Here is an 18,516-nt window from a genome sequence, read left to right on the forward strand (position 1 = left end):
CTAATCCAAGAAGGTCTCATCAATGGCTCTAGGCTATTAAAATTTATATTTGTGCAATAACCATCATTTTAAATTTTGAAATTTGGTCAAATTAGCATTTTCTAAATTCTATACTTAAGAAGATGAATCAAAATGTATTTATTCTCAGGACAACATCTAAAGAAAGGCCAGTTTTGATTAAAAAAGCACAAAGCTTTTTCAGTATATGCTGAACATAATATACTTTCATCAATACAGTAAAATGATTACCAAATGTAGTTAATGAAAACAATGAGTCCATTGCATGAAAAATTTATAAAATACTTAATGTGAATATCAAGACCAAAGTTTATCCTTTTACACTATGAAAGTTCTAAGTAGTAGCCACGTTGGCCCCTATATAAGACAGAAATAAAGTTCATTTTTCTTTAAAAGAACTGAGAATGACTATCAAATAAAACCTTTAATAATTTGGAATTCGTGGGTATATCATTCCTCCAAAAGACATAAAGATGTTTTGTAAATCACCAGATTAAGTTACAAATCCTCAAATATAATGTCATTCTCCCATTACAAACAAAATCAATACAATTAATTTTTACTTAGGTATAAATATGTGTCAATATAGATAGGGGCAAATACCTACAAATTCAAGTTTCAGCTTAAAAAGATTATTCATTTCTAACTAAAGTTGGTCAAAAGCTTTTTTGTCAATGTGAACTTTCCAAGGCATCTCTGGTCAAATTTTTCAAAAGCGGGTGTTTTCTTGGTTTTAACACCTTTGGTTTTCCCACATGTAAATTTAGCTTATCAGTATGCCTAAGGAAACTAGAGTAAGCTCTGGATTGTAAATGCAGAGGGTGACTGTCACCTCCTTCAAAAATCAGACCTTTAAAACGAAATTGTGTCAAAAGAAAAATCACTGGGGAAAAATCATACTTTTAAAATAAGGCAAGGGAAAATATTTTTAAAAGATAGATAAGCACCAATTATAATTATTAAGGAAAGCCCACTGTAGGAATATTCCTGCTAAGACAATGTCATGCTAACTCCAGCCAAGCAGACAGATCACAGGGGATCTCAACAAGCTTACTTGTAAATTGGAAGCATTATAGGTAATGCATGAGATAAATGGGGAGCAATCTCGAGCAGGTTGGCACGCTCATGAAGTGCATCTTTCACCATCCTGTACTAAAAAGCAAAATATGGAAAATTAGCTTGGCAGTAACAGATTATGGTGTTTTCCAAAGGGGGAAAATTGTCCTGCCAACTGATTGATACACACGCAACCCTCTCTACCTCTGAGCCAGGAAATATCTTAATCATATTTCCAATAATACATCATGCTGTCAACTTCAAGGATTTTTAGAAACCTTTACTGTATTTGCATAGGGGGAAAACATGCCATTGGGGTTCCCAGATGTAAGATATTTCCCCGACTTGAGCTACATGATTATACAAACCATTTATCTTGTATTCCCTCTATTGTTGCCCCAGCTCCATAAAACATTTGTCCCTGCAAGGGATGATAGATTACTCACTGGTAGGTACCCTTAGATTTTTTTCCCTTGCACAAACCACCCCCACCAATGTAAATCAGAGATACCCAGAGTATTCCAAAGAGGGGCATGCAAGGGCAGGTGCAGAACTGCCTAAGTCAAGTTGTTATTAAAGTCTTCAATGTGCAAAAATCAGAGTTGGAAAATTCTGTTGAATTTTTATTTTCTAGAAAATGTCACTGTCTCCTTCTAACCTAAGAAGATTGGACACAAGGCAGAATTATAGTGTGGAAAATAAGCTTCAAATCTTCCTTCTGCTTAAGAATTTGCCACTGATAACATGACCAGATGGTGACAGCTGTAGGAGAGAAAGGAGCCAGAGACTACCCCTGAATTAAAACAATGGCATACAAAAAGCCCTGAGGGGACTTGGGGGTGGTGGGGTAAGCTCACAGACACCAGGTTCAAAGATGTTTCAGCAAATCTGTCACTTGGGATGGCCTCAGATTACCCATAAATGGGTTGTGGGAAAAGCATTTTGTTTTTCTGCACTCAAATGATGTTCTCACTGATACAAGGAACTCCTGGTGAGGAAAGCACCCCAATGCAGATATGTCACTTAACGCATCCACATCTCAGTCTGAGGTAGTTGACTGGGTACATAAAAAACTAAATTACTTTTCCAGCATCACATATCCAATATATGTCTGAGGCAGGACTCTAACCCAAGGCTTCCTGATTCTGAAGTCAGGACTCTCTATTCACTAGGCTGCCTCTAAACACTATAGTAAAAAAAAAAAAAAAAAACTGTCACGCCTCTCCTGAAAAATACTCCTGCAGAACACATTAAACTGATATTTCCAACAGGAGAAAACATTAAACGCCATTTAAAAGCCTGATTTAATTGGAGAGGGGAAAACAGCATAGTAGCAATTTTTGTTTAACAACTAGCATACACAATTACCTGCTCATAATCCAGGTTCACTATGGCCTTCTGAAGATATCTCACCCCACCATGGATCAGCTTAGTGCTTCGGCTGCTGGTCCCTGATGAGAAATCATCTCTTTCTACAAGGGCTGTTCTTAGTCCTGTGTAACCAGAAAACCAAATTAACTTCTTAAATTACACAATTTGTATGTAATTCATTAAAGGCACTTCTCCAGGGTAGAGACAATCACAAGAAAAATTACTCTGAACATGGATAAATTTGTATTCAAAATGCACTACACTGTCTATATTATAATGAAGAGATTTTAGCCTCTTCCTAGGGGGGAAAAGTCAAACCAGACTAGAAGCACATTATACATTAGGTGGATCACAGTTAGAAAATACCACCGCACAGTTACAGTCACAATAGCCGGGTACTTTTAAAGGAGCAAAATCTCAGTCAGTCTGTTTCCCAAATATTTAGGTGTATGTGCCCTCTAATATGCTCGATCTACACCCTTAGTCCAAATTAGATGCAAGGGCTCCAATTTAGTCAGGGCGAGTCTTTGGATTTATAATCAAAGGAGACTCTGGGACCCCATTTTCTTATTTGTAAAATGGGAGATTTATACCAGATGATCTCTAAAATTCCTTTTAACTCAAAGGTTAACTTTTTTTGTCACAGATCCTTTTATAGTCTGATAAAGGCCAATTTTCAACCTGGATCTCTCCAAAACCTTGGAATTCTAACCAGACAATGTGTAAACATGGAAAGATGAAATATTTGAAAATGTACAACTAGATGAAACTTAATAGATTATGAACATGTGAGCATGAGTAACATGAAAAAAAAATAAGGTAAAATAAGGTCAAGCCACATTTAGCATGTATGGGATGACCTGCCATCATGGAGGGGAAAAGTTGAAACAGAAGTTTTTGCAAGGGTCAGTGTTGAAAAGGGTCATGCGTATGTTTTGTATATAAAAAGCTATAATAAAAAAATATAAGGTTAAGCAAGACACCACGCCAATTTTGACTCACTTCTTCCCTCCAATCTCTCTTTACTTAGGCACCAAAAACTTTTCTGACATGTTATAAATGAGAACAAACAGTTTCTGAAGCCTGAGAAAAGATGTCCCCTCCTACCTATCCAGACCTGGGCTGGGTTCACCCCCATTTCAACGCCCAGAGTCCCAGAGACATAAGCCAAGGGTCTAAGTCCCACACAAATTGAACAACACATTCTAGGATATAAGACCTAGATATTCTTTGGAAGACACATGAAGGATTCAATATGACAGAATCCAATTATTCTAAGAATAACTAGAATGCTTCACAGCCCAATACTCATATAATTTAAGCCCATATTCAAATCACTTATTGTAGTTAATGCCAAAAGGCCACTTTTAAAACAAGCAGTTTAAATGTCATTATAAAAATAGGGCAATTTCCTTGACTCAAAAAGCCAATGTTTTTGGAAACTATGGAGGAAAAGAAGGATAGTCAACTTGGATTTAAGAGCAGGTACTGCTAATCTTCTGGCTAATAAAGTATTACGAAAATAATAAGAAATTCATTTTTGTCTCTACAAATAATTATGTTGAAGATTGAATTGGATATCATGCTTCAGAACTATTTGTTCTACAGTTATGTTTTCTTAAGTTTAGTCACAGAAGATATGGGAAAATACAACCATTCACAGGGGGGAAAGACATAACTTATTATAGTAGGCAAAAGAAAAAAGCTAAACAAAATTGTGGTATATGAACATATTAGGGAATGAATCTATAATTTTATTAGTACAGTACAGGAAAATTTGAGGTAAGGAAACTTCTTTCAACAATATGGGCATTATCTTCTCTACAACTCAGAATTGCCAAGGGGAATTAAAAGACTAAGCAATCACAGGATAAACCGCAAAATATTAGAGATAAGACTTGAATCCAAGTATTACTGGGACTAACTCTCTCACTACTTCACCACACTTCTCACATTAATGTAATAAATACAATTATTCTGTAAGAAATAATTAGGGGAGCAGCTAAGTGGCACAGTGGGTAGAGCACCAGCTCTACCAAGTCAGGAGGATCTCAGTTTAAATCTGGTCTCAGACACTTAACACTTCTTAGTTGTGTGACCCTGGACAAGTCACTTAACCCCAATTGCCTCAGCAAAAATAATAATAATAATAATAATAATAATAAGGAACAATTCATTTAAAATTGGGAAGACTTGTGTAAACTGGTACATGGGGAAGCTAAGAAAAACCAAGAGAACAATATATACAATGACCATAACAACATGAAATAAAACAACACTCAAAAAATTATTAGTTTTGATTCCAGATGACTGATAAAGAAAACATGTACTAATAGGTATAGAATGAGTCTCATGTGATTAAATTGATACACTAAGGTTTTTGCCTTAACTGAGGGAATAGAGAGAGAATGGGCCTGAAGAAGATGGTTACTAGGAAATAATAACTGTTTAAAAAAAAATAAGAAAAAATATAACCCTTTCAAAAACTTGCATTTAGCAAAGAAGTCATCACAATCCAGAATATATCCAAAAATGAGAGAGAGAGCACAAATGTTTGTGTATCATAATAAACAGTTCATTACAGATTTGTTTACCTCAACTTGTTTAATTCCATACCCTGGAATCAATCTACAGGATCCAAACATGATTCATTCAAAATAAGGTAATAAATACTTAAAACATTTCTTACCATATCCCCTGACCTATCCTAGCTTCTTAATCCATCAAGCCTTAGGGAAATATAAACAATTAAGAGTCCAGTTAAGTGTTGATGATACCAAAAGATGTGAATACTTGCTTTCTGCCTTTGTAGGGTTTAATTTCAACTGGACAATATAAAGAATGGGAGGGAAAGGAGAAAAAAAAGAAACAATGATCTATTATGTGTCAGGCATTGTGTAAAGTATTTTACACAACAACCCAATCCTATTGCTACCCCCTTTTCTTTTGACAGCTGAAGATTCTGATGATGGGAAAGGTTAAAACTTGGCTAGGGTGTCCTCATTTGAACTCACATCTTCCTGCATCTAGGTCCAGCTCTCCAGCCACTGGGCCACCTAGGTCCCCTTGAAAGGATTTTTCTTTAATGGCTTTAGGGGATAAATAGGGTTAAGATTATTGTCTTTGATGTTTGACTGGAAATACCTGAGTGCACATCTTGATATTCCATAGGTATCTCAATCTCAACATGTATAAAATAGAATTCATTATCTTTTCACTCAAAACCCACCCACTTCCTTACTTTCTCCTCTGTTGAGAGCACTGCCAGTCCATCCAGATGCCAAATTTACAATTTTAGGGTCATTCTTGTTGCTTCACTGTCACTCAGCACCCCTGCCTTATCCAAAAATGTTGCCAGTCCACATCTCCCCTTCTCTCTGCTTACTAGGGACCATCGCTGGCTTGGGCCCTCATCATCCCTTGTCTGGATTACCTAACTGGCCTCAGTCTGTCCTCAATGCTGCTGATACCCCTGGTATTCCTAAAGCACAAATTTAACCAGCATCAATCCATAATTCAACACACTTCAGTGGCTCCCTATTGTCTTCAGGACAAAATCCAAAGTCCTCTCTAGCCTTTAAAGTTCTTCCAATCTGGCTCCACCCTATTTTTCAAGATTGATTACATATTACTTCTTCTCACACAATCTCAGTTCTAGCCAAACTGACCTGATAACTGCTTGAAGTGCAGGACAGTCTATCCTTGGCTTCCATGCCTGGATATAAGCTGCCCCTCATGCTTGAAATAGTCTCTCCTCACCTCTGCCTTTTGTAACATCTGTATTACAAATTACAAAAATACCTGTATTTTGTAATGCCTTCATTCTCTGCTCAACGCCATCTCTTACATGCGGTCCTCCTTCCTGATAGTACTCTCCTCCCCACATTCCTGAGGTTATTTGATATTTCTTTATCTGTGTACTGTTTATCCCTTTTAGAACATAAGTTCCCTAAAATTAGAAACAATTTCACTTTTTTTTTGTTGTTGTTGTTCTCCTTAGCATCTGGTCCATAGCAAGGACTTAAGATACAATAAACTTTTTATCCACTCATCGCTGGTGGCAGTAGTAGGGGATATATCTGTTTAGTTAATTACGCAGAAATGTGGGTAAATCACAAAAATTCTTATAAGATTCATGAATCAGACCATGAATTTATAATTATAAGGGGGATAGATAGAATCAGTTTAATGGCAGCTCCCAAGGCAGCAATGTCAAGCTTAGGAAAAACTGGAGTGGTATTCTGCAAAAGTGAGTATTCTGTTTTGGAGGACATGCCCTCTCACACCAGAAAGTATTAGGGGTCAAAATATATATGGTGAAGTTACACTAGAATAGTGTAGGAAGTACTACCCAATTAGGTAAGATAAATCTTTTATTTAAACTTAATTACTTGAATTAAAATTCTTTTCTCTAATAAATATTATTGCTTAAACCCAACTGATTCTTAAAAAAGAATTTTTTTAAAAGGTGGCATCAAAATTTGGCAGTAGGAACTAAAACTTTTAAAAAAAGATAGACAAGGATAAGGTGTATAAAAAAATAAGTATTTTATGCTACAAAGTGTCATTCATTTTCTATGAGCAAGCAGCATCAGGATGTTAACACTAATTAAGTATTTTACGTTATAAAGTGCCATCCATTTCCTATGAGGAAGCAACTCAGGATGTTAAAACTATTTTGTAAAAACTGTAACCACTAGATGTTCAATGACTGCCATCTAATATTTTGTTCCCAAATTCCATTTCAGTCTTCCTTGTGGTGTGTCACTAACTGACTTTCCTTAAATAGTAAGTGTTAAATTTCTTTTTGGAATTTTGCTTGAAAGAACAGGATATACATTTGCCATAGATGCAAGTTGCTGCATAAAACCTGATCAAGTTGGCTCAGAAGACTGTTTTTAAATACAAATATTTGGAGCTTTGGAGATCCCTGGTCCCTTATACTCCAACTCTCTTTAGGGCTGGAATTACTCAATTTACCTTGGTCACTTTCTAAAAGTAAGGAAAACACTTTTATCCAATTAACAAATATTTATTAGGACACTGGGCTAGGTGCTAGTGATGCAAGTACAAAGAATGAAACATCTCCTACTCCTAAAGAGATTATATTTGATGAGAGAGGCAACAAATACACACACAGAAAAAACCAGTAATTCAACAACCATTTATTGACTGTTTACAATATGCCAGGAAACAAACTAAGCATAACAGAGAAAAAGAAAGGCAAATGTATGGTCTCTGCTTTCAAGGAACTTAAAGAAGGAAACATCATAAAATAATTATATATTTTACATATATATGTATTTGTATATGCATGCAAATACACAGAAAGAAAGAGAGAGAGGGAGGGAGGAAGGAGGAGGGAGGGAGAGAGAGAAAAGAGAGAGAGAGAGAGAGAGAGAGAGAGAGAGAAAGAGAGAGAGAGAGAGAGAGAGAGAGAGAGAGAGAGAGAGAGAGAGAGAAAGAAAGTGTGTAAACAAAGTATTCTCAATGAGACACTAACAGTAAGAAATGACTGGAAAAAGCCATCAGGAGGTAGGATTTGGGCTGAGCTTCTAAGGAGGCCAGAAAAATCAGGAAAAGGAGAACAAGGCTATTGAAAGAATGGGGTGGGGGTGGGGGGAAGGCAAGGGAGATGACAAAGAAAGGAAAGTATATGGGGGGGGGGGAGAGAAATGTATGAAAAAAGCAAAAAAGATAGTACTTCTGGACCAAAGAGTACATAGAAGGAATTACATACTTAAAAGACTAGAAAAATAGAAAGGGGCCAAGCTGTGTAGAGAGTCAAAAGCCAAACAGAGATGATTTATATTTCAAACCTCAAACACTATTGTGTTGACCATACTTAAAAAATTTAATCCTGACTGCCTACTCCCTCCCCCCCCCAAAAAAAAAGAGGGTTGGAAAAAAAAAGGGAGAAAAGTCCAGTAAAAATTGGCAAATAAGAGACCACTTATGATCTTGGACAAGTTGCAGGTGAATGACAAAGGCAGATTGCAGAAGGTTTAGAAGAAAGTGAGAAGAGAGGAAATGGAAATGTTTTCTCAGTTAGTCAGGAAATAATAGAGACAGGCAGAAAAATAGTTCTTGGGGATGATCAAATCAAATCAGAGTTGAGTGCTTTGTGTTTATATCAGTTGAGACAGAGATGAGTGCATTTTTAGATAGCTGAAAAGCAGCCAGCAGATAGAAAGAGACAGAAAATTAGTGAGAATGGGACACTTAGTAGGAGCATCTGATGAATGAAATGTGTTAGAGGGGTTTGTCTTGGTATGAAATAAGGCAACGTCTTCATTTGATACAAGCATAAAGGGAAGAGGTGATAAAGGGAGTTTTTTTGAGTGATATGAAAAGAAAAGAAGAAAAAACAAGACAGATGGAAAACTTGATTTTTTTGGTGAAGAATAAGGTCTGGTACTGATATGTAGAGTCCTCCTGCAATATTACTGGCATTGCCTAATATACTATGTCTTTAGAGCAGAAGTTGTTTAACTTCTAATCAGATCAGACTATAGGACAGTCTTGAAGATCATTGCTATGCAGCAAAAGTCCCTATCTATAAGTCCTACACTAGACATCTTTAGCCATGCCCAACAATTCCTTAGATTCTGTGGATATTAAGGTCTAAGACCATCCATACTCCCAAAGAAGCTTGCTATGAATAGAGCAGTAGATAGCAAGGGGCACTCATAAAGCCTTTTAATTTATTACATAAGAGACCCCTTAATATTAATGACATAAAAGCATGAACACCAATTATATATATACCAAACAAATTGTCCCTCCTCCCATTTCTTGGAATTAAAGAACAATTAGTTTTTTATTCCCCAAACACTAGTGATATATACATTCAAAGTTCAGTTTCCAATCCCCAGACTAGCTGGGGTGACATAGAAAAATAAATACAGCCACACAAAAACATCTGCTTATAGACCAAATTCCCTGAGAGAAAGTATAAGTCTTTGCCTTCTCTCCTCAAATAGCTTCAATGAATAGCTCCTTAATGGCTATGAAATAAAAATCAAACTCTTTTGTCTGACACTCATGAGCCTCAACAATCTACTACTATCCTACCCTTAGAGCTTTAGTCCATACTATTCCAAGCCAAACAACATTTATTAATATACTAATACATATAAATCACAGTAGTGGGCAATGGGAATCCAAAGACAAAAATATAAACCATCTCTTTAAGGAGCTCACATTCCCCTGGATAGGTACAGGGAAACAACTAGCTTTCTTTCTTCCCCAGACACACCCTACACTGTCCTGCCTTTTTTCACTTTACCCTCTATGCCTGAAATGTTCTCCTTGATCCTCTTTTCCCACTGGATTCCCTTTCATTTTTGGAATTCCAACTAAAATTACACCTCTTCAATGAAGTCCATCCTTAATGATCCCCATCCCATCCCTAATGTCCTCCCCCCTTTCATCTCTCATAAAGTATTATTACTATATATCATAGTCTTCTGACTACATAGTTTATCCTACTAGACTATAATGCAAATCATTCAACAAGTATGCATTAAATACCAATCAAACCCTAGGCAAAGGTCCATTTTGTACCTTCTATGGGGAGACCAGAAGGAGTTCTGAAAACAGTAGTGATTAATAAATGTCTGTTGTTGGCCTGAGTGAAAGATTTCCCAGTAGGATCATCTTTGTGTAAAATGTATGTATGTATGAACGCGTGTATAAAAATCCAGAAAGATCAACTCCCTCATTTGACAAATGAGAGTTGGTAATTTTTCAATATAACAGGACTAAGATTCAGACCTAGTTCTCTGGCTCCAAATCCAGTGTCATTTCCACCAAATCAATTAATCTCCCACATCAATATCTTCTTATGGCCTTAAGTCCCAGATGACTTTCAGGGCAAGAAATCTCTGTTTTTGTTCAGATATCAGCCTTAATATGCATCTTTCTAATGCTTCCAAGATTGTGGATTGGAATTAGGTTTTCATCATGGTTACTGAAGGTAGGGAACTAGATTTAGATTTGAAATGCCCATCTACAATTGATCCTGCATATCATGTAGTCAAAAGTCCTAATTTAACAGATGAGTGAAGCAAGTCTGAGAGGTTAAGTAACTTGCCTCAAGTTATAAAGGGAGTAGCAGAGATGAGATTTTAAACCCAGATCTTGACTATTCCTATGTTCTCTTCATTCTCTCATTTTCTCTTTGCCATAGTGTATGGAAAGAAAATTCTAGGCACTCATAAAATAAAAAGTCTAACAAATTCCACTGTGGATTCATCTGCAGCAACAATTTCCAAAAAAGAAGCAGGTCTTCAAAGAATCTGTGGCACAAAGTTAGCCTAAAAAGAGTTTAGTTGAAAAGGAAAGGTTACTAAATTAAAATAAACAAATTTCAAGCTATATCTATGATACTTTCTTTTTTATTATTATTATTATGACCTGCATGAGTGAGTAGTAAGAGGCAGCATGAGAACCCCAAAAAGATTAAAGAATTCCATGACTGAAGATTTGGGTTCAAAATCCCACCTAAATGAATTTACTTCTAGTATGACTTTGAGCAAATCTAAGCAAAGTCCCTGGATACCATTTCTAAATGGTCTCTGGAAGTCTTCAAGGCAACAATTACTTATTAAGCATTTACTACTATGTGTCAGGTACCATGCCAGCACTGGGGACCTACAGACAAAAACAATCCCTAATCTCTAGAAGTTCAGTCTAATGGGAGAGACAGTACATACAAACTGCCATGTACCCCACCCCCCCAAAAATGTAGTCCAATAAACTTCAGATACTCCCAAAAGAAAGGTACTAATATTGAGGGGAGGGGCACTCAGCTTATTGTAGAATGAGATTTTAAACTGATACTTGAAGAAACTAGAGAAGCCAGGAGGCTGACAAGAGGAGGAACAGAATTCCAGATATGGAAATGGGGGACATAGCTAATAAAAATACCTAGAAATGGAAGATAGAATGTCTTATGTGAGGAAAAGAAAAAGGCCAGTGTCATTCAAACATAAAGCACATGGAGACCTATAATATAACAATAACAACAATAAGCTAACATCTAAATAGCACTTATGAGGTGCCAACCACTGTGAAAAGGAGAAGTTTTTAAAAGCAAAACAAAGCCATGATCTTATAGCTAAGAATCAAAGGACAGAATTGTGCAAGCAAGGATCCTTTTCTGTAGAACTCCATATCTCCCTACCCATGCCCAAAGGAGGGCTTTAGTAGAATAAGTCATGGCCTGTGTTTTGATTTGGCATTTTCTAACTGAGAATTTGTTCATCTTAATGGAATTTTACATATTGAATTTATTCAGTACCTGCTTGCATTTCTCTTTTGGGAAAAAAAAGTCCACTTAGTAGAAGCTTGCAAGGCTCACATACTTTGCATACCTTTTTAGGATGCTGGAGATTAGGTGAACCATAACCAAAAACATCACAAAGACATGACATTGATTTTAAAGTTAAATATTGCAGAGATTAACCAATTCTTTTTTATATAGGAAGAAAAGTTCAAAGTATACATAAAAATTCTGTATTTTCAATTTATATTGGCCCTTTTTAAGAATTTGCATATTCAGCAACAGAATCAACAATCCAAACAAAGATCACTCTTTATCTGAAAGTCTGGTAAATATGCAATGTAATTGGGGTCATAATTTGTAAGCACAATGCACTATAAATTTTAATTAGTTAATTAGAAATGCTAGAATAACCCTACACAGAGATCCTAACCAAAATGTGGATTTCACAAAAGAGTGTTTAAATTTCCCAATACTTTTGCTGGTAAATCCTACCTGAGCTTGTAAAATGTGGGAACAGAATTCCTGCAACATTTTGTCCTCAGGGTTTTAGCTCTTTTTAATCTTAATCCAGCAAGGCATGAAAAAACTTTAAGTTGCTATATTACTGCTCTGTCTCCAAACTAATTTTTTTAACTATTCAGTTCATTAAAAAAAATAAAAAGTAATATGTAAAAAGGACATTCTAAGTACTCTTCTGTACATCACTCAGACGAGTTAAGAGTTGTATAACCTGACCCCTGCTGAAACAGTTTTCTGTCTTTTCTATCATCGTCTCTTGATTCTGGTCTAATCATAGCCAAAGTACCTTATTTCAGAGTACTCTACATAATTTGATTTAAATTTCACTTTCATTTATTCTTCCCTTTGCTTTATTGGGAAATTAAAATCATTTCCTTCAGGGACTTTGACTTCCCATTCCCAAATGACTCATAGCACTTGCATCAGTGCAACCAAATGTTTATGTTTTTTTTTTTCTCCTCTCTCATTTCCATCTCTGCATTTATATTTAAAATAAATATAAAAATTTGCACCAGGTCATAGCTGTGGTTTGGGGAGGAGACTGAGAAACAAAGGAAAAATATTAGAAAAGTTTTACGTTCATGGATTCCACAGTTCAGTTAAACTGGTCTTCTAGCTTGTTTCCAACAACAACATTCTATCTCCTGTTTCCAACTCTTTCCAAGTTTTATCCCATGAATTTGCCACATGTTATATGCGCTACTATTGCTTTTAACTTCTTAGACACTGTAGTCAAATTTCTATACTCAACTCAGATGCCATCCTCTACAAGAAGCATTATAAAATACTGCCACTTTTTATTTACTACGCTCTCTTCCATCAAACTACTTTGCATTACTTCAACTATAGGTAGACAAAGTTACTTTATGCTTCCCAAAACACAGAACCATTACTTAGGGTTTTGCTGATGGTACACATCAAGGTAGGAATGTGCAAGGCCAGAAAGTCTACAAAAATGGCCTTGCTTTCCTTAGCTTTGGTTCTCCTTCAATTTCATTTATATGCCAATCAAAGAGGCTCTTGGAAGAAAAATAGACTTTGTATCCTCCTGGTATTGTTTTTTTGGTGGGGAGCCCAAAACAGGCTTTGGAATCATAGCATTCCTGAAAAGTATTAAGGTGCATGGAATTTCTAACCCTAAGTCAGATGGATGTCTGAAACCCAAGAATTTAAATCAGGATTAAATAGAAACAGAAGATTAAATTTAATCTTAGTTTTAGGGTATTCTGGCTGACTTTTTTAAACTATCCTCAGATATAATTATTGTCTATGGATTAAAAAAATTAAAGATACTAATGCCTGCCCTTGTCAGAAAGAGCTTCTTTCTAGTTGCTACTTCTTTATAGATGAAAATAGAAAACCTAGAGATGGTCCTGAAGAACTAGAGCCAAGAAAATAGAAGGAAAGAAAAGATTTGTGATAAGTTTCTTTTTAGTAGAATTTTAACTTGTTGAAAAGCCAGGGACTACATTTTTATCTTTTCATTTGCAACTACTACATTGCTGTACACTTTGTGCAATAAATTTCAGCTGAATTGAAAGAGACAATCGATATTCATATTGAAGATTAAGGCTTATCAAGCACTTTTAAATTGCTCTACCACCACAGTAAATATCACATTCTCATTTCCCACATTAAAAAACTAAGGGTCTGGAAAAATTTACATGAATTGATGCAGAGTGAAATGAGAAGAAGCAGGAGAATACTGAACATAGTAATAGCAAGATTACGTGATGATCAACTGTGATGGACTTGAGTCGTAAACAATGAGGTGATTCAGGGCAATTTTAACAGACTTGTGATGGAGGCAGGCATCTACATCCAGAGAGAGAATTAGTTTGCTTGCTGTCTTGGGGAGGAGGAAGAAGGGAAAGAGGGAGAACACAAGTTTTTAAAAAGGTGAATTTTGAAAATTAGTTTTGCATGTATTCATATAAAATTCAGGGGAAAAAACACCACCAATAACAACTGAAAACTGCTTAGAATCATTTGGCTGATGTAAGAGCCAGTATTCCAACCCAGAGTTCTTGATTCCAAATCCACTCAAGACTGAAGAAAAGGAAGCTGGGATCAGTTAGGTCAAGCAGGAAAAAACTAGATTCCTTCCACACGACAGCCTTTCAAATATTTAAAGAAAACTATTATCTCCTTTCACAATGTTCTCTTCACCAAGCTAAACATCCATTCCTTCAAATGATCCTTCTACAGTGCAAATTTAGGAGCCTTCACATAGTAATTCTTCTTCTTTTAAAGCAGGCCAATTTGTCCAATGAAAAATCCAAAGTCAGATAGCATCTTCTTTCTGACACAATCCTCTTGCTACTACAAGGACTGGCATAATACTGGCATAATACATGGTCAGGGTAGAAGTGAGCGGTGAAGAAGAGAAAAAGGTAGATTGAGAGTCCACTAAGAAACAAATACAATTTGACAGCTGGCTCAGAAGAAACCTAATTGGTTGGTCAAGTTCCAATATTGAGAATATGTAGCTTTTCCTTCACTATGACTCTTATGGGTTCCCCAAAATCACACTGATCAAAGTGCTTGTGCACCCATGATATACAAGAGCTTTAATGTCTACTGGCCCTCCAAAACTTTGATGTCCTGAAAAATCTAATTATTATTGGTAACTTTAAAAGATCACAGTAATTTATTTTTGTCAAATGTGACTAAAGATTAATGGATACAATCAGGAATAATTTGGTGAAAACATATCAAAGACACAGAAAGCAAAATTTGTTGTTAAGTGAAGCATCAAACATAATAAAAGAGCAAATTCCATGAATGAACAGCAACAATGAACAAGTCATTAACCAAATGCCTATGATTATTTCACACTTCAGAACATTCCTGATATGATCAGAAAATGCAGTAAAAGGATAAATATAGATTACCTTCAGCAATTCTTTGTACATTTTAATTACAAATTCTACTTTCCCCCACCCCCAGGCCTACCTACCACCAACATTATGGAAATAAGCATGAAAACTGTACTTGTAGAGCTAAATGGGTTTACCAACTACTTTAAATAAACCATAAAAACCAATATGCAAATATAACCTAGCTAATCTGCTGGGTTTTTAAAAACCATAACCAATGTGCCTAAAGCTATTAAAAATGCATATCCTTTTCTAGAAATGACTAATTACAAGCACAACTTTTAAAATCTACACACAGAATTATTTACCACATGGCCAGTGCAGCATGTAGAATGATAATACTTTCAAGGTAACTGAACAAAAATCCCTCAACTCTCCCAACATTATGCTCATTAAAAATAACTTAAGAGAGATCTCTGTAATTTATTCATCCCTTGAAAAACAGTTCTGCACTAGTTTTAGGGTTTGTTGTACCATTTAGTTAACAATTTACTCTGATGTTAATCAACATGAGTATATATATTCCATGTCAGAATTTACTCCATTGTGAATCAAAATTCATCTTTATTTTTGCCTACCCTTTATGACTCTCATTTATGTCCTATTAAAAATCCACCACAGAAAGTTGATTCAACAAGCTGGGAACCATCCTCATGTTAGCTTGCATTTTCATACCTTATATAGTTTTATATTTTTACTCATATAAAGTATACTCATATACTTTTAAAATATTATTTCAACCTTGGGAGGTAGATGCTATTTTTAAAATGCATTTCACAAATAAGGAAACTGAGATATGAAGAGGTCAAGTTACTTGCCCAGGAGTCGAGATTTGAACTTAGACTTTCCTGACTCCAAACCCAGCACTGAGCCACCTCTGATTTTTCTTCACAATGAATAGATTCCAGTGTAGCATACAATGGTTATCCATTGAATTTAATAAATTATCACATGAACAATCAAGTTTCTGACTTGAGGAACTTAGTTTATCTTCTAGAGACTTCATAATGTTTGTTTCTCTAATGTCTTTCTGAATAACTAGCTACATTCTACAGTTAAGGAAGTAATGACAAGAAAGCCAAAGTAATGACAAGAAAGCCTGAGTCATTCCCTCCTCCCCAGGTTCTTTTTACTTAAATTAATTGTGTAACTTTGGACAAACCACTTGGTCTAAGAAAGACTCAGTTTCTTCAAATGTAAAATGCAGGGCTTAGATTAGACAACTTTGGAGAGTTTTGAAATTCTAAAATTTATTATGCTCCAATGCATAATAATGACCTCCAGTAAAGACTTACTTCAGTAAGTTAATATGGTCTGACTACCACTGAATTTAGACAAAGTCAAACTTTAAAAAAACGTCAATCCAGAAAGAAATCTACATTATATGTCAGCCATATCAACAAAGTTTGTATATGCATATATATGTGTGTCCATAGGTGTATGTGTACACGTGTATTGTGCATGTATATATATATACATATGCATACATAAATATATATGCTTGACTGAAGCCTTCTAGGGGAGATGAGGGGAGAAAATAGGGGAAAAAAGAATAAAGTAAAAGAGGCACAGCAGAAAACAAAAGAAAACCTACAAGGAAGCAAAGAGAAGTAATCAATACAATGTCTTCTATTATTATATATGCTCTCTTGAAATGGAAATTTATTGTTAATTATTTCAAATCCTGCCCAATGATGTGCTGTGCACATAAAAACCTATTTTTGTTTATTTGTTTGTTTCCTATTTTGTTTTTGCTTATTTTGCATTTATTTTAAATAAATGCATTTTAAAAAAGAAAAAACTTCCTCTATCAATGCACACTGAATTGGCACCTTCTTTTTCATTTAAGATTAAGCAATTAGTCTACAGTATAGAGACAGGAAGACTTTTGCATTCTCTTTTGATTCAGTTTTTCCTTCTGTTGGTTATTTTTTATATATCTCATCCAAGCTGCTTCTTACACACCTATATGTATATGTATGGATATAGTAATGGTCTAAAACAGTGAAGTCAGAGTATCTTGCATATAGTTTGTTCCTACATACTAGTTTGCATGTTGTCTCCCACCACTAGTTTGTGAGCTTCTTGAAGGCAGGCCCAGGAGTGACTTTTGCCTTTCTCTGTCTCTCCAGCATTTAGCACAGTGCCTGGTGCATAGTAGGTACTTCACTAACTGATAATCTGCTTCTGAGCCAGGATTTGTACCCAGGCCTTCATGATCTCAACACGAGGTCTCTATCTGCTATTCAAAAGATTTACTCTTTATCCCTATACTATAGTTTAAATAAATAAAGATTTTCCAAGATCTAACATAATTGAATAAACAGGGTGACTAAACCCAATCATGAAAGACAACATTCTAAGCTCCCTAGAAGTACAAGCAACTTGAGATAGCTATTTCCAATTCAAAAGATCTCTATCTGCCAAATAAGACAGGCTTGATTCCATCTACTTCTCACTTTAGCACTCTTGGCTATGGTAACAACTTAGAGGAATCTCTTTCTCATTAGTGTGGCTAATCCTCCTCGAGATAGGTACTCTTTCCACAGTACAGAACACAACTTCTCCAAGTTGTCTCATTATAATTGTTCACTACTAGGTCTTTCCAGAAGCACTCACAGAGAATCTACTCAGACTCTACTAAGCGAAGGGACCATCTTAAGTGTTATTATTTATTCCCTCTAAATGAATAGCCCATATTCATTTCTGGCCTTAATTGTCAGTAATGTCTTTCCTACTATTTCTGATAAATTAATCATATATAGGAATATGCTGTAGCCTTTTAATATCCACCAGGACATGTTTTTTTTAATATCTTTGTGTTACTTACAATTTTAGTTCTTCTGAGATTGTGATGTTCAATAATTCACAGCCATAGTGTCCCTAAGACAAAATTTTGAAATGTGACCTATTCTTTTCTTCTGGGACAACTAAGTGGTACTGTGTATAGAACACTGGACTTGAAGTCAGGAAGGCTTGAATCAAAATGTGGCCTCAGACACATAATGACTGTGAAGTTAGCTATTTTAAATATTAAGTATAAATATAATTATATAAAATTAAATAATATTACTATTATTATTATTATTATTACTATTATCCTTCTAATAATAGTAAGCCCAGGTCACTGACCATCCAAGATGTTCTCTTGTTCTTTTAGTCATTTTCAGTTTAGTCTCTTTGACCCTTTTGGGTATTTTCTTAACATACTGAAGTGGTTTCCCACATCCTCCAAATCATTTTACAGATGAGGAAACAGAGGCAAACAGGTTAAGTGACTTGCCCAGTTCCCACAGTCATTAAATGTCTAAGCCATAATTTTAGAAACACAATAAGTAGACTTAACAGTTAACTTAGCTTATCCCCCCCCATCCATGTCAGGTC

At 35.4% G+C, this 18,516-nt stretch overlaps 1 protein-coding gene across 4 annotated transcripts in view; it reads right to left on the bottom strand.

Annotated features, from left to right (window-relative positions):
• The window catches only part of GPD2 (glycerol-3-phosphate dehydrogenase 2), a 180,906-nt gene that overhangs the window by 76,653 nt on the left and 85,737 nt on the right, over positions 1–18,516 (bottom strand). For all 4 annotated transcript variants that reach the window (XM_023499218.2, XM_012544744.3, XM_031960649.1 and 1 more), the window contains exons 4-5: positions 2,443–2,567; positions 1,073–1,170 (exon numbers count right to left, since the gene is read on the bottom strand). In XM_023499218.2, the coding sequence (XP_023354986.1) occupies positions 1,073–1,170; positions 2,443–2,567 (223 nt within the window). The remainder of the gene's footprint in view (positions 1–1,072; positions 1,171–2,442; positions 2,568–18,516) is intronic.

The sequence above is a fragment of the Sarcophilus harrisii genome, chromosome 3 (assembly GCF_902635505.1).
Source record: "Sarcophilus harrisii chromosome 3, mSarHar1.11, whole genome shotgun sequence".
Lineage (NCBI taxonomy): Eukaryota > Metazoa > Chordata > Mammalia > Dasyuromorphia > Dasyuridae > Sarcophilus > Sarcophilus harrisii.